The sequence below is a fragment of the Melitaea cinxia genome, chromosome 1, assembly GCF_905220565.1.
Source record: "Melitaea cinxia chromosome 1, ilMelCinx1.1, whole genome shotgun sequence".
NCBI classification, from domain to species: Eukaryota; Metazoa; Arthropoda; class Insecta; order Lepidoptera; family Nymphalidae; genus Melitaea; species Melitaea cinxia.
This window is the reverse complement of record NC_059394.1, coordinates 13,212,351-13,230,820: the sequence shown is the minus strand read 5'-3', so window position 1 is coordinate 13,230,820 and position 18,470 is coordinate 13,212,351. Positions and strand designations below refer to the sequence as shown.

General features: G+C 31.8%; 1 protein-coding gene across 2 annotated transcripts; it reads right to left on the bottom strand.

Annotated features, from left to right (window-relative positions):
- Nucleotides 1–7,775: 7,775 nt before the first annotated feature.
- LOC123657232 lies at nt 7,776–16,932 on the bottom strand. Of its 2 annotated transcripts, XM_045592810.1 has the most exons (5): nt 16,860–16,932; nt 12,308–12,505; nt 10,273–10,351; nt 9,870–9,905; nt 7,776–8,559 (listed from the first exon to the last, which is right to left on the bottom strand). In XM_045592810.1, exons 2-5 carry the CDS (start codon nt 12,492–12,494, stop codon nt 8,547–8,549), a joined length of 315 nt encoding a protein of 104 aa, XP_045448766.1. In that variant the 5' UTR covers nt 12,495–12,505; nt 16,860–16,932; the 3' UTR covers nt 7,776–8,546. The 2 variants fall into 2 exon arrangements, with proteins under 2 accessions (XP_045448766.1, XP_045448773.1); XM_045592817.1 differs by lacking the exon at nt 9,870–9,905.
- Nucleotides 16,933–18,470: the final 1,538 nt, after the last annotated feature.

Genomic DNA, 18,470 nt, shown 5'->3' with positions numbered 1-18,470 from the left:
CATCATCAGCTCAGCCTATTGTAGTCCATTGCTGGACATAGGCCTTCCCAAGTTCGCGCCAGACATCCCGATTTTCCGCAATCCTCATCCAGCCTACACCGGCAATCTTACGTAGATCGTCGGTCCAACGGGCCGGAGGACGTTTCACACTGCGTTTTCCAAGACGCGGTCTCAACTCCAGGACCCGTCTGCTCCAACGGCCATCGGTCCTGCAACACAGATGACCAGCCCACTGCCACTTCAACTTGCTAATTCTGTGGGCTATGTCGGTTACTTTCGTTCTCTTGCGGATAGTCTCATTTTTAATCCTGTCTTTCAGAGAAACCCCAAGCATAGCCCGTTCCATTGCTCGTTGAGCGACTTTTAACTTGTGGACCAGTCCCTTCGTCAGTGTCTACGTCTCGGATCCGTATGTTAACACAGGCAGGACGCATTGCTCGAAGACTTTTGTCTTCAAGTTATTTTTTATATTACATTTTATTATTTATATTTAGTTATTAGTTTGTTTTATTATTGTAATCAACTTGTATAAAAATGTAACATCGACCTAATCCTCCAACAACACAAAAGTACGAAAAACTTTTAAGTTAATAAACTTGTTCCTAATTTAGTTATCTAATGAAGTTCAATTATCGCCTTCATACTTGGTAAAAACTCAGAAAGAAATACTTTGGAATTTGTGCAGAAGCATATGTGGTGTGGATCGTAATAAAAAAGAAAGATAAATATTTACCTACTAATTCACTCGTTTATCACCTAATTTAAACGACGATTTAATATAAATTCAGTTTTCAAATAAGAATACTGTTGTAAATAATGCTCTGGTGTAGTAGTGCAATATATAATTAAATGCAGCGGTCGCAGGTTCTATTCCGTACCTTGCTGATATATATTACTAGCTGACCCCACAAACGTTGTTTTACCATATATGTTATTAACCCCCTTAATCTCCCCCCCCCCCCTTATAACCTTAGGGCTATGAAAAATAGATGTTGGCCGATTCTCAGACTTACCGGTTATTGTGACACGAGAATTTTATACATATATATAAGATAATCAATAAATAAGTGATTGTAGGTAATCTCGCAGTTTGCTTCATGCAGCATTAAGCTCCACTTATGTGCATTTAGGAAAAGCTTTTGCACAGAATTGCTGTTAATAAAATATTATATTTGTTTCAGAATAAAAGAATACACTGGAAATTGTACATACTTCTAATAATTCTAAAACACTTCAACATGTATAATATACATTTCTACAAAAAAACTAAATAATTTATAAAATTACTGGAGTGAGAGGCAAAGTTGTGAGTTTCACAACGTAGTTCTGGACTCATTCGTTCAAATTCAATTAAACAAAACTTGACCGAACATTGCATGTATTGTTACACCAACGTACACCTCGTACGTTGTGGTAAAACTCTCTTTTGACATTCAATAAAACTTTTGTACAGAAAAATCGTAGTTCATCCAACAACAATTTAATTCTCCGTCGAAACACAACTCCATTAAATAGTTTTTACCATTGTAAAATGAAAATCCCGTACAATGTTTTGTTACACTGAATAAATATAAAATTTTTACGATTTCATATTTTTCTCTTGTCAAGTCTTAAACTTTTAACAAAGGTGAAGTCATCTCTCATTTACGAGCTTTTATTACTTTGTAACAAACCTTCCAGTGAAGGAAGACCTAAGAAGTTATCCACATATTTTCATATTTCATATTAATATCGAAAATCATATGTTTGATATTTCATTAGTCATTCTTTCATTTATAACGTACTGTGATGTATTGAATTATGTACTCAAAACTAATGGCGCGTGGACGAAAAAAAAACTGTTCAATAAGATAATTTATAGTAAACTCATAATTAATATACAGGTATCTCACAGACATGTTTTCTAGAACACATTTAAAAAAATTAATGAAATCGAGAAGGTTACTAACCTCTATTAAAATAACAGTATTAACGATATGGACTTTCCATGAACTCTAAAAAACTTTGTATTAGTGTATTTTTATATAAATAAACATATCTATAACAAACAAACATTTTTTCACATATAAAACATTTGCTTAATACAACAAGTTTCTCTTTTACTGACCTTGGAGCAGATCGTTTTCTTTTCGATTTTGACTAACCATGCAATATGCAGATTATCCTATATTAATATGACGACTATTACAGATTATTAGATAATACTAAATAACGATTATATCGAAGACGCGTTAGCGCAACGGTCATTTCGTTGAATTGCGGCTGTTGCGCTGGCGGTTACGAGTTCGATGCCTACACATGTCAGAAATTTGTATTGGGCTTAAAGATGTTTGCCATAGTTTGACGTTTGTACTTGTGTGTTATGTGTGCCTCCGGGTCACCAACATTAGACTAAATCCTAATAGTGCGAGCCGTCAAGTATAAGGCGTTTATTTATTTATTATTTGTTAACGATTTTATACCTTTTAAATTCTAAGGTTTTTGTCAATAAGTAGGATGGTTTTTGCGTCATAAAGTTTGAATTAAAAAAAGGATATCACGTTTCACTTCATCAAACAAAACCGAAATAGATAAAATACAATGATTGTTTCATTAGGATAGAGAAATAAAAATAGTACTCTGTGATATGAATTAAGAAATATTAAATTAAAGTAGTTATGACTTGTGTAATGTAAATTAAATACGCTCTTGACTTGTAATTGTAATTGTAATCCGACAACATGTGTTAACGTCATTTTTGACGCGAACTTGTGAAGGCCTATGTCCAGCAATGGACCGCAATAGGCTGAAATGATAAATAATGACTTGTAATTAATACGATTAGCGAAAATCTTTTCATGCAAATTAGTTTCAAGTATTTTCAACTATTTAGTCCCAATTCATTACCTTTATAGAAGTTCGACACCTAACTGCGTTCTTCTAATGGGGGGTTCTGTAGGTATTATTGATTACGTTTCGAGTGAAAATAATTTCCTTGCTCCTTTTTAAATTCTACTTTGCCGTATAAACAAGCTATTTTGATAACGTACTTCAACATAACCGTCCAATAATATTTTTCTTAACCCTAAAAAACGTCTATAAAGTGAATATTAATACTAACTGCCGCATAAAACTAAAGAACCGTATATGGAAACGAATTCTTTATCTCGTCGAATGTTTTCACTGTAAATTAAAGCCGTGCTTACACGCTCACGGAAGATATCATCCGGGACGAGTCTACCAAAGTAGCTCATCTATTTATACAAAGTCAAATTTAAAAAAGGGCTAGGAATTTTTATTTCATATGAAACGTGATCTATTACACTCACAGAAACCCTCATTTGTGGGAGCGAAGTTAGGTGTCGAATACCTTATATATATTGACAATATTATATAATCAATCAATTCTCTAGATATCTCAATTTATCTAGATATATAAATTCAAATTTTATATCAAAACGGCTGCAGTATTGTTTTCGAAATAAACTTGCATACTGTAATAGATAAAGCACCTAATATATTTTTCAAGTTCGTGTTATGTTATTGCACTTGTTTAGTTACGTTAATGTGTTTGCACGCGCCGCGCCGTCTCAAGCAGACGTGGCACAGATGCAAGCGATAGACAACAATTTTAGTGCAACACATCTCAGTCTCACGAAATAGATATTTTTCATAAGCTACGGAAAATGGTCTGCTTGCTTTACGTATATAAAATTTATAAATTTACTAGTCTATTTAGTCACAAAAAGGTTTTACTAACGGTTAAACGAGTAAACACCATTATTTGGCTCTTTTTTATATTATAAATTAAGCCGAGTGACTTAGCATACGACTCACATACTGACAATACTTCTTATACCACAGACAGACGCACTCAGCAGCACCATATCGTCAGCGTAGCTAATGTTATTCACACATACACCATCTATGTAACAGCCAACTCTGGTACTACTGAGCTCCGCTATCAACTCATTTATATAAATGTTTGCCAACTCTTTTTAACATTTATATAAATGTTAAAAAGAGTTGGCAAAGTCAGTGTGGAGGAGCCATTCGGCTGAGACAACGCTCCTTCCCATCGTACATTATTGACCTGGTTCCCATACCAATACATAAGAATGTTAATGAGATCCATAGGTGAATCGCTCTTCTGTAGTTTCTTCCACAAAATATTGTATGTCGAAAGCCTTAGAGAGATCAAGAAGCAAGCAACAATTGGCGTTTCTCTCTCAACGTAGTAGGTGACAGCACTCTTAAGTCACAGCACTGTGGTTTCTGTTGATAGACCCGGCTTAAAACCAAACTAATTGTCGTGCTGTTGGACGTACACGTTAAGCTGTGTATTCAAAATGCTGTCAAATACTTTCGAAATTACAGTTGCTAAGGAAATGGGCCTATAGTTATTCTTATCAGCGTTGTCGCCCGTTTTATGTTTGATTATAGGAACCACCACCGTACGCATCATATCATCCGGCATATAACTATGATTTAGGCATAAGTTAAATAATATACATAAAACACGGGGTAAGTGAGGACCAGCCGACTGCAAATGTTTAATGCTAAGACCATCGTGACCAGGTGACAACTCTGGTCATTGACATTATAGTTTCAGCAATACTTATAGTTGTTATTTTTGTCAACCTGTTCACTCCGGTCCCGCCATCCTGCCTATGATTCGACCGACCAAGTGTTGACTTTACAGAAAAGTGATCCATGAATAGATTAGTAATCTGTTCAGGATCAGTTAAACCGCTGATGATCACAGAGATACCAGGCTTTGGTTGCAATCTGTTAGTTTGCTTCCAAAAGGATAGATTTTTTTTAATATGATGAGATGCTAATATATGAATTTTAATTTATTCCGCGATCTTGGCACCATTTTAAACGCGATTTCAATTTTGGAAAGCTGGCACATTAAAAACGCTCTCTTAATCGTTTATAATGCCAACCGTTTCGGATAAAGTTAATCCATGCAGTCAAAAATTATGTTATCCGATAGAATCCGAAACCTTGTTTTTCACACGTACGAAAACGCGCACAGCGCAAGTGTCCTGAAAACGAAATACTAAAGCTTTTGTTAAACCAATGTTCTAAGGCTTTTGACAACATTGTAGATAACATACGTTCAACTTCAATTTTAAATTAGACGTGCAATCACACATGTATGTAAAATTTTTATTTAATTCAACTGATCGTTGCGACAGGAATAATAATGTCTTTATGTGAGACGGTCTTCATAATAATGTGTTTTGACTTGAAACAAAAGAATTCGGAAATGGCTTTTATAAGATTATCTGTACTGTTTTAACCTTTTTAAAAGAAGGTCAGGTAGGCTCATTCAGATATATGTCTTGTGTCATATACGACATTATTTTAATTTATAACTGTATTAAGAATTATGATGCGGAGCATAATGTGTCAATAAAAATGGAATATAATAGCACAATTTTTTACTGATTTCTCCCGATCCATTACCGTTTTAGTAAAGCCTTTTTTATGTAAAGCATTGTTTTATCATTTAGTCTTGGAATTTTTTGTATTCTTTTGGTAATGTTTATATTATTTGTACGAATTTACTGTATGAAGAGCTTACTTCAACTGATCAATCTGAACACCAAGTTTTAATTCACTATAATTTAATTGTTAATATTCGTGTAAAACCTTGAATAAACATATGTATATGCGTAGTAGAGTAAGATACTTTAAGAATTGTACACAGCAAAAATTAACAAGTACTTTATATTATCATTTTATAACTACGTGATAACTATCTTCATCTTCCTTTTACCGTAAGCCATTAATTCATTTTGCATATAAATTCACACTTAAGTTCAACGACCTGACATGGTGACAAGGTCCAAGTTAATGCTTACTTTTCTCATCACGGTCAACTCTCGCACTTGAGCCATTTTTCTAGATATAGCCAAACTTGTTTTGGGTGTAAATAACCTTCGGATTCCTATACAATTAGCGGGGCGGTGTTATTTATTTTTAATGAGTTCATTAATGATCTAATTACAGCGTGAAGTTATGTAGTAGTCCCTTGATTTAATATTGTTCTTTAATGATGATTATGCTTATAGAACGAAATTCTATAAATAACGATAATTGGCTTATAATATGCAGAAATAATGAAATAATATTAATAGAAACAAGGTGCTCTCTCAAAGAATTAAATATTCTAAAAACTGTAGGCAGTATACGTATTTTTCTTTTATTTTTTAACATATTTTTGTACTCATGTTAATAAAATTATAATAGCTGACGCAGACTATAACATGGGCTTATGACATAAATAAACACACATATTTCACTATTCACTTGTATTGAACGACTGCAGTCACTTTAAATGTTGTATCCTTTTAAAGTTGTTAATATGTAAAATAGGCGTTTTATATATTCCTACACACCTATACGCTTCTTCAATCCTATACACGTGTCATCCAATTGCTATATTCGTTTACGTAATCCACAATATAGTTTACGATTAATTCTTTTGGCTTGACAATGATTACCATACGAGTATGCTATATAACTTGAAATGACCTTGAATTCGATTATTTAAAGTAATCACTTTCGCTAATAGTAATTTATCTACTACTATGGAGTATAATATATACAAAAAATTTCCATAACTAATAAGAAACCGCTTGATTCTATCATAATAAATAAAACTTTTAGGAAAAATACAACATGTATATATATATATAAGTGTCGGTTGAAGGTATCAATTAAAGGGTCTCTGAGCTACAAAGGCCCCATGTTTACCTGCAAAACGTTACAAATTATAACTTTACTTTTGAGTTACAACGCAGTTAATAAGGGACATTCTAATATATTTTAGTTACAGGACCTATCAAAACCTAGGACATATAAAGCACTAATTACGTAATTCTCTTCATCACTTTGTTTATGACGTCGTATGATACTTACGTATCGCTTAGAATCTGTCGTAATTTCACAATAAGCATAATTAATTTGTTGTAAACCGATATAATAATAATTTTTAAAATTGCGTTTCAAAAATACTTTCGAAGACTGAATAAAAAATGTCTAAAAAAGAAATTCATGATTTTAAAAGTGAACCCTACCCACAAAAGGTAAAGCAGTGCTATTCGCATATTATACTTAACGATACTATTTCACTATAAAACATTTTACTTTGACGCCATATACGTACGTATATATTTACCGCCTACATACATACTTCCCATTAAATTTACCGCCTTTTGTACATTTTTTTTCCTACAAATTACTGTTCGGCTCGCTCTAAATGATTGCTTGACAGTGTAACATGGAGGTAAAATATATGGTAAAGTAATTTGACTTTGTTCTTTTGGCTTACGGCAGAGAAGATAAATATAACTGGTTCATAGTTCATAAAACATTTGAGGGTTTTCGTAAGTTTTACACAAATAAGCGGCCGGGCTTTACGGCGTGGAAAGGAAGTAATATTTTATGTGTAACTTTTCCCACATTTACATTCCTAAAGAATGGAATAGTACACATATGTACGTAGGTACGTATGGTACATATGTATGGCTCGAAGAAAATACGATGCATGATATAAAAATATACAATTACAATTTGATGACAAAATAAATTGTATTATATACATATATATATATATATATATATATATATATATATATATATATATATATATATATATTTTTAAAGTAATACACTGAATGTATTATTTATAACGAAAGTTTTGATTTTTTCTATTATATACCAAATATAATATTGAATGTGATAAAACTCAAAATATTAAATGTAATAAAACACAAAACATCTTACGTATAAGTCATTTATTCAAAACAACAGTACCATCTTATTTACAGAATGCTGATTTGCTATAAATATTATAACAAACGCGATCACAACATTATATTGATGGTTAAACATCAAAATTGTTACAGAATTACAATATATAAGTAAACAAAGGCAGGTAAATCAATGTATAATAATAACTTTACCTTCACATATTAAAAATATTTATTACAATCAGAGTACACATCTCTTCCACTTTCCTTAATAATATTTTTGCGTTGCATGTATGAAATTATAACGTATTGAATGACTTGTAAATAGAATTACTGTAAGAGTCATTAAAATTACAATATAATTGTTACAAACTTTACACATTATTTAATTATACTTTTTGCTCTTTCACTATATGAAGGTTCAATTAAAACATATCAAAATAACATCTACTGATTCTCATATTGATGCATTTGGAGACTGTTCTAAATATAAAAAAGAACACACAATGCTGTCATAATTGCAGGGCATGTTGTTAAAAAAAGGAACTAAGAAAAATCCAATGATTATTTTTATGTTTCTGCCTTTGTTTGTTATCGATTTTGATAAATTTCTTATTTTCGTGTATGGCAATCGGGAGAATAATAGTTACAATTAATTATGGCCTAGACACATTTAAAGCTTAAAAGTTGGACCTACCTCTAACTCAGTATTAAAAATACACATTGGTTTAACGCTTAAAATACTTAACATTACTACGGCTCCTTGATGCTCTACTCGAAATGTCGAATAATTATTCGAGATTAACCGGACCAGCTGTAAGGACATAAAATAAATTTAAATCATATCTATAATAGCGTACTACTAATTTACATTTATTTAAAAAACACAAACATTACATTTCTATATTAGCATGAAATCCGCATTCCTATGAACTCATAACACATGGGTTTTACCAAAGATTTCAAGAAGGAATGTAATATAAAAATTATTCACAGTTCACACAATTTTGTAACACTATTTAATGTAGAACCTATGCAGACATACATCGACACATATGACGCAAAGTTGGCAAACTGTCATGTTTGTCTAGCATTGGAGATGTTAATGCGTAACACATGTACTCATTACAAGTACGTACTAGGTAGGTACGTATGTGTAGCGCGGTACCGCTTGTATGAATCATAGATTCTATATAATCTCAAGATGATGTAAAGTCAAACTAAGTTTTATCAAATTCACATTAATGATAGTTTTTTAATTTACGATTTACGATATATAAAACCTAATTTTTATTAAAAATATTTTTAAAGAACATTTAGGAGTACAAAGATAGAATTGCATTGTGGTTTTCATTTAGCAAACACGAGGAATATTTTCAATACACCTTCCCCTTCCACCTTCTTGTATTTCTAAATATAAACATTTGTAATTTTCAACATCATACTTAGATTAAAATCTATTGAATAATAATTTCGAAACCGAAATATAAAATACCCATTTTTTCCCATCAGACATCATTTCAATTCCCATAGAAACTACAACGAATTTATAATCAGCATCTTTAACATTTAATTGCACGGTGTCATGGTATTCTATCAATTCATTTACATAATAGAAAAACTTCATTATAAACGGCTCATCGGTCCGTTGGTTTGTTTGACCTCTGTTTATCTTTTAACGATTGATGACAGTCAATGACGATTTCTACATATAACGGAATTAAGCAATAATATCAAGAGAATTTGAGCTGCTTGACTCAATGGTTTTAATTTATATGTTCAAAACTATGGAAAATTTTTACATTAAAAATATTGTATCAAGATTAATAAATACAATAACCATTCTTATAAACTTTCATATTTACAATATTAACAGATTAAGATAGACTTTTTTTTAATAAAATTAATTTTGTTGGCTTTTACTGTCGAGGAGCTCAACTTCGTCGTGAGGGTCACGTAGAAATCACCTCAACCTAGTGATAATCACGCAGTTTCACCACAATATGTTAATAATGTATATATCTGACACATATATCATATATTTATCAGCATACGTATCAATGTTATGTCCTTGTCTTATAATAATAATAAATAAACATAGGTAGTATTTTAAAGCGCTCTTACCTGTGTACTTCGACGTATTTAGGCCCGTGGCTATGACTGCAATATGAGAAAAGCCGAATGAAATAAAAGCATATAATACATAAATACTGCAAAGAATATTTTTCTATACATAAATGAAATAAAAAATTAAATTATACTAATTTAGTATATAATAACATATGAATGATTAATGTTATGATACATACATATTTTATTAATTGTATAAGGTTATGGTTTAGATAGAAATTAAAATTATGAATCGTTTTTAGATACGGAAAAAGTATTAGGTTTTAATTAGGCGACCAATTTATTAGCTAAATCGTTGTACTAGTTAGTTACTATGATCTTATATTTAGTTATATTAGTACGTTAGTAAAACCTGTACCCGCGATAATCAGCTTCTATTGTAACATGAGGTACTGACTGTTGTTTCTTCTTCAGCGCGAGCGCTGCAACACCTGCACCGACAACGCCTACCTTCGCTGCTTTCAAACCTAAAGCACCTACAAAACAAATATTTCTTAGTGATATATGTGAACTATTTATTTAATAAATCACGGAAGAGAATATTGTACCGTAAGAGGGCTTGGGGTTATGACGCGTAACATTACGCTGTTTCACTTTCGAACCTACACATCATTAATTATTTACTAAACTAGATATAGAACGCACAAAGTGTAACACAAAAAGCACGCACTGTTCGAGAACGATCCACTAACTGACACGACTCATTACCGTCATCCATTAAGGGCTGGTTCCAATAAACTATCCGTAATTTTACTTTCTAGAGATAGAATTTTAATGTAAAGTTCGTACGAATTACGTCAAAGTTGTGTCGCTGGTAAGTGAATTCTTTGATAGAGAGATGAAGCTGCGGAAATCACATACATAGTAGCGTCCCTATAATGTGTGTTTCTACCACGTGCCACTGCGTACTGCCATACTACAACAGAGACGCTTCGTGGTTATAGGCTTCATAACCTTACTGACAAAGAAGACTGAGAAACAACAACACACACTTTAGTTCGTTAGAGAAGAATGTAATTTTACAGAACGATGATAAATGTAGCACAATTTATAATGGATTTTTTCTCTAATTTCAAATATTAAAAATTAAAATCATAATGAAGCCTTATTTACAATATACGAAAATAAATAGTAAAAAATCAAGTAAAGTTTATATTTCCATTTAGACAAATTTTTTGCTACACATTATTTCAAAAGCTTTTTGTAAGGCAATAAAATAAATTGATATTAAATATTTTTGTAAATAAAAATTGACATGTGCATTGTCAATATTAAAATAATCATAATTTTATTTCTTGTAAAATGTCCATATTAACTTAGTTTTTAATATGACTTATCGATTATTTATAAAATATATTTACGTATTCTTTTAGGTAACGTTTCATCGAGTTAGGACTCGAAAACATATTATTTTTAATATCTCATACTTCGTCTTTACAATATTATTTTCGAAGTGGTACAAAAATAATACAAATACAGTAAAAAACAGATTTTAATAGACTAAAGAGGTAACATATTTTTATAATTTCCTTTCATTGAAATAATATTAAAAGTAGTTTAAAAAATAATAGACTGCTGTTAATAAAGCAGTATAAATATATTGTATATTTACGTACTGTATTTATATCTTTACGTACTACGTAAATATAGTTACAGTTATATATGTATAGTGAATAAGAACTTGTTTGCAAATATATTTACTGTGACAATACACATCGTCATATAGTAATTACGAAAGTAAAAGTTCTCGTATGTGACATTGGTTGCAATCAATTAGGTTAACTTTGAGCGCATAGTAGCTTTTCGGTAATGACCTACATTATTATGCATAGTTATTATATATTATTGGTAAAATGGTTAAGTTACTTATTTTATTAAATTGTGTAATTTATGTCAGTATTGCGAAAGATTGAATATCAAAATAGAGAGAAACGTGTAAGGCATTTAAGGAAGATGACAATAAAAAGTGCAAGTTTTTGACACTACAGAAATGGGTACAAAGCACAATACTGCCCTAACACTTAAAAAAAATAGTTGGAGCTAAAATTACAATATCATGTTTCTTACTATTATGTAACATAAAGGCTTAATAAAACACTGACCATGAATACCTATTTAAAAAAAAATCATGAAGAATTATAGCCTATGATGATTGATTACGGAAATCCCAATCACTCACAATGCTGTTCGATCCATCTCCGCTTTAAAAGATGGGATTTTTAAGAGTTTATGAAGGAAAATGGACTAATAATACATATTTTGTAAAAATATTAATAAAATGCCTAGCAATATAACTTTGTTACACAAATGAGTCGATTCGAGAAATATCTTCCTATACTAATATTAGAATTAAACATTATATTTAATAATACTATATATTGCAGCTTAATAACAAAAAAAGGAAAAATAAGGAAAAGGTTAATAATTCTTACCAAGGATAAGTTTTTTCTTAAGAAGTAGCAGACCCCTCTTCGTTCTCGCACTCCTCTCGTGCACGGGTGTGTCGACCAGGGACTCGTGGACGTTTTGTACGTTCATCTCATCGGGATGGTCGTAGTGCACGCTCGCTGCGACAAGGGCGACGAGACAAGCCAGAACAATGATGGTTGAGGGCTGCATGTTTTATTTTCCTGAAATAGAAATAGAGATATTAATATCTTTATACTGAGAAATAGACTTATTTGAGGCAATTCCAAATCGGTGGAATATATTTCTAAATATTTACCCCAGTACAATATTCCAGTAGAAAATCACAGGTGTTTTTGTAATATTTAACTTGAATTTCTAGCGGAAGATAATAATAAATATATATTCACAGTACAAGTAAGATGAAAATATAAATGTAGAAATATTTAAAGTAAGAAATATTAAAGAGGTCGTAAAAATTTAATATTCGTAACAGGCGTTGGCACCTAATGTGACCTAATGTTGTAGAGATTCAAGTCAAGAATATGTAGTGAATGCAAAATATTTATACGTAGAGGCAAAAGCGCCAAGGATGATTTAATATGGATACACTCGCTCAAAATTTGTATACAATGTAATGTTAATTGCTAAATAAGAAACATAAAAATAAATAAATAATAGCCTGCGAAAATACACTATCATAACCAGGTACATTGAGAAATACATGTAAATGTTAGTGAGAATAATTTATAAACTTCATTAAAAATGAAGAGATTAAAAATAGTTTTAGCTTTTGTTTGAAGTATACTAACCTTTCATATCTAAACTTCTCATTTATTACCGTTTTACTTTAGGTATATAACAATTAAGTATACTTTATAGTACACTTATAAGTAATCAATATACACAGGTCATCAAAAAAATCGACCCACCCACTTTTTGTTTAATATTTATCGATTGTTTCACAGATAAGCTGTTTCACACGTTTGTTTTTTATTTTGAGGGTCGGTTACGATGTTTGGCATCTTATTTGTCGTAAATCTTATTGAACTTGAAGGTACTTAACCATTTCTTATACAGAAACACTGTTGAGTACTGATTTGATGGTTTTACATCGTAACAAATTCGAATCGTTCTTTGAGTCCGGAAGAGCCCTTTGTAGGGATTACTTGTTAATAACGTTAAGTTTATTTACTGTGGCTGTATTTTGATTCATTTTGACTAAAAATAATGAACACTACAGAAGCTGAGGCGGCCCAAGTTGTGGCTTTGCTGCAACAAGGCATAAGTCAACGTATCGTGGCCAGGAGGTTAAATCTGAGCCGTTCTGCAGTTCGGCGAGTTTACCAAAGGTTTCTGGAGACTGGGCAGTATCGAAGAAAGTCTGGATCTGGAAGACATAGAGTGACAACTCAAAGAGATGACCGCTTTATAGTGTTATCAGCTCTACGGAATCGACACCTATCTGGTGTTGATCTCCAGCGACGCTTACGCGAAGATCGGGGGGTGGCTATAAGTGACAGTACTGTAAGAAGGAGACTTCGTGAGCAGAATTTAAGACCACATAAGCCAGCAACAGGACCACAATTGACCACAGCTCATCGACAAGCCAGACTTCAATTCGCACGTAATCATATCAACTGGACCATAGGCCAATGGGAGTCAGTTCTTTTTAGTGATGAGAGTCGAATGACTTTACACGGTTCTGATGGACGCCGTAATTTCATGCGACGGCCAGGTGAACGTTATACCCAGTGTTGCATAAGGGAAACTGTCAGTTATGGTGGGGGCTCTGTAATGTTTTGGGGTGGAATATCTTTGACTGGACGGACGGAGCTGGTTTTCATACGAAGAGGTGCTTTAACTGCTGCACGCTATATCACAGAGATCTTAGAAGACCATGTGATGCCTTATGCCGGCTATATTGGAGAAAACTTTGAATTAATGCATGATAATGCACGACCACACGTAGCGCGCATCACCACCGATTACCTTCAAGAGGTTGGCATTCGGGTAATGTCCTGGCCAGCAAGAAGCCCCGATCTCAATCCTATAGAGCATATGTGGGACACCCTAAAACAAAAGGTTAGAGCCCGTAATCCAGTCCCTACAACATTAGGAGACCTGGAAACCGCCATTAGGGAAGAATGGAACCGAATCCCTCAAGAGACCATTAAAATCTTGATAAGGTCATTAAAACGGCGGATGCAGGCCGTCATTCGAGCAAGAGGAGGGAATACGCAATATTAAATTGCAACAATTGTATGCATACCATTTAAGACTAAAAAACTAGAGCGTATTAAAAATTAATAAAAAAATCGTGTAAAATTAAAGATTCTGATTTTTAAATCAAAATCTTAAAAAAAAAACATTTTGATGTTTTAATTGTGATTAAATTGTTGTAAATAAACAAGTTCAATAAAACATTATTCAGTACTAAAAAGTTTTGTTGTGATTTGTTTAAAAAAAACGTGATTATCGGTAAAAACGCAGGTGGGCCGATTTTTTTGATGACCAGTTTATATGTAAACAAAACAACAACAATTGTCTTATGTACAATTAGCGTCCTTATCGTAAAATAGCAATTTCTACACGGCAACCGAGTTGCAGAGGTCATTATGATTAGTGTAGAGGTAAACATTTCATCCTTACTCCTTTATCCCACTTTCCACGTGTATAAAGTAACAAAAGCGCGTCACTACAGCTCACATCCAAATCCTATTACTTCGCTCTATTTCTACGTTAACATTTCCGTCATTCATTACAAGCGCGCACGAAAGAGCTTGCTTTTAGTGCAACACTTACACTTAAAAAGAAAAAACTATTTTCATGGATTTACAATGCGACATCGACTATATTCCACCTTTACCATTAAAAAAACCACATATTCAAACTACAGAAAAACGATGATGAAAAACATTTGAAAAGTTAAACAAATTATAACAAAGAAAAAATCTGAATTTTCTTAAGAGGAAAACGTAAGCAATCAAAATTAAATCTATACAGAGCTACTTATTTCTATATTTGCGACAAAACGAAATCAATTACTCAAGACTCAAACGAAATCAATTAATTAATTACTTACTTAATCAGGTAGGTACTTATTTTATTTAAATATCATTTCTTTTGCTTCGAAAAAGAACGTATTCATTAAATTTTTACTACGTATCATCTAAATACAAAAAAATACAAAATATTTCATTGATAGTAATGTGTTAACAAACAAGTCGCAAGGGCCTCTGTACTGGGTGGTGTCCCGTATTACTGGAACGGGGTACCCTGCTCATCCACCGAGGCTTACAATAATCATCAATATCTGCTAATATATAAATATTTGATTTTCTGCGTTTTTTTTTTTGTATGATGTGTGTTTGTTGTATCTGTAAGAGTGATTAGTGATAGTGCAATTCGGATCTGTGACTGTTAATATAAGAAATTCAGCACAGAATACCTTGTTAAAATATAAATTTTCACGCATTTTAATGCGTAACTAACATTATAACTTTGTCATTTAAATAAAATTTCAGTTTCATAATAATTAAAAGATAGCAGAAGTTCTCAAAATCTAACAAACAAGATTTTGAGAATTATGTGCAAAAATTAACAAGTATATCTTCAAGCAAGCAAGCAAGGTTACTTGTGTTTGAATGACCTTTTATATTCACTACTCATTCTGAATCAGCTATTCTTAAAACTGCCTAAGTGAGTTGGTGTCTAATACATATTTCACAAAATTTTCCGACACAATCATTCGTCCAATAGCCATCTATAATATTGAAATTAATTTTGTAGAATGTTTTACACGTAACGTCAAAAAAACCCAAGGTATTAATTTATTATTAACAAGAGACAAGAGATTCTCAAATATGGATTATATTATTTACGTCCTCTGATCAACAATGGAGTGGCGAATTGTGCTACAACTCTTCCCCGCGTAAAAAAGACTATTAGCTATAAGTAAAACGCTTATAGTCTGTTTTTAAAAGAAACAATAAAACAACAATGTTGCTAGTTGCTTTGACGCATATTGCAGTAGGTCAAACGCTCACAATTTATTAAAGTACCTACATACAAACACGTTACTAATTATTGACGCAATTTGTAATATTAGTTTTCCATAGTTTGGTATTAAAGTTAATTAATTATTAAAACCACTTACACATTTTCAAATGATTAGTAATAAGTTTTTACCTGACACTTAACATAATATTATTTATATGGTCATATATTTCATTTTATTTTTTATTGTGCTTGAACCCTCTAAATTTGTACTGTACGCATAATCTAAGTTCTACTAAAACAGTACTAAGAAAAAACTATTTATGAGACGCAATTTCTAAGATAAAATATTGACAGTCAGACAAACAGCCATGGTAAATTTATAAGTATGTGGATTTAGAGCACGCAATACTAAAAAAATCATAATATTTACAAGATGTTCCAAAGTACTTGTTACAAGCTACGTGATGGTTCGTAAGAATAACCGTATTACGACGAAACCGTACGCAATATCACTCGGTCACAATTCGTAAATTACGCGTGTGACGTGAATACTAAGTTTAGTATAAAATACGCTACCTTGGTGGTTTTGCTTGAACACAACACGGCACTGCAGCGATCACTAACTCAAAGGTGACAATGAAGACGAACCGAATTCTTTTATAGATTGCAGATGTAATGCCTGGTGGAAGGGTAGCTGGTCGATGCACGCTAGCTGATGCGGACACGAAACGCATAGAGTTCATGGAAAAATGGCAGCTAATTCAAATACGTAGAAACTATACCTCAACATACTGTAATGTAAATACATTCCATATCGAAGACTTAAAATTACCAATAATGAAATTTTTATTCCTCTCCTCCTCTTTTTTAAAACCCGGCGTCCTTAATTCCGAAATACGGAAATATTTAAAAATTATCTTATAATTGCGAGGAGGGACCATAATGTGAGCCTTGGGACCCAAAAGTTTCGATATCGTATCTCATAGTAGTTATTGGACATCAATAATTCACATTCATTAATTCCGGTTTGATGATAATGGATAGTTATTTTTTTCTGTATTGGTGAGTCTTTTATCGATTCTGTTAAGTATCTTATGTTTAACATTTTTGGTATTGTTCTTCGATGATAATATAAAAAAATATTCGTAAATGCATTTATTTAGAAAAAGCATATCAAATATATATGTCCATTTTCATGTCAGCACATAATTCAATTATTTATACATATTGACACTTTTAAGTAGTATAACAGAATGTTTGTAAACTTTTTCTTCATAGAAAACAACAAGAGATTAAAGATTGAAAGATTTGACATTTCCGATCAATGTAACTTAAAAAAAAAAAACATTATTTCAGTGATAATTTTACTAGTCTTAAAAAAAAAATTACAAAGTAGAACGTGAACACAGTTTTTTTTTACAATATCGTACACAAATAAATATATTTTTTTTTAAATATTATAATCGCTTCACTTAATAATTTAAAAAAATATTAAAATAAAGACATAAAATGTGTTGCAAAATATACAGAACCAACAATGAATTATCCGATTAACCTTCTAGAACAATATGATGAGCATATTTACAGATTAAAATAATTATGTGGTACTTATTAAAACGAATAAGATTTAGAGCAATGACGAAAATGACTAAAAAAGAAAAAGTTAAAATTTTGGTGCCAACTATACTGAATCTCAGTCTTTTAAATCGATATACAATAATTGTTAGGTCGTAAGTAGAAGCACAGGTTTTAGTTACGACCTTATCTTTGTTTTATTTTATTTACTACATACTCATATTGTATTGGGTGTTTGTGCAGTCCTTGTGGGTCTCCCCACCGTGCCTCGGAGAGCACGTTAAGCCGTCGGTCCCGGTTGTTATCATGTACACCTGATAGCGATCTTTATTTCATTCTGAAAACTTTCTCAGATTTATTTAGAATCTTGTCTTCGAATTAAAAAAAAGAGTAATTGGTCGTGCCGTTCTAAAATAATGATTTTTTTTAAAGATTTTTTAGTTAGATAAATATGTTTTTGTTTGATATCATATGCTTTTAAGTAAAAAATTAAATATGATACTCAAAAGCCAAGTGAAAAAAAAATCTTCATTTTACAGCCTTGCTTCATAACTCTTTGCCGTTGTGGTAAACACCTATCGAAATGCATTCCAAATCATCCACTCGGAAATT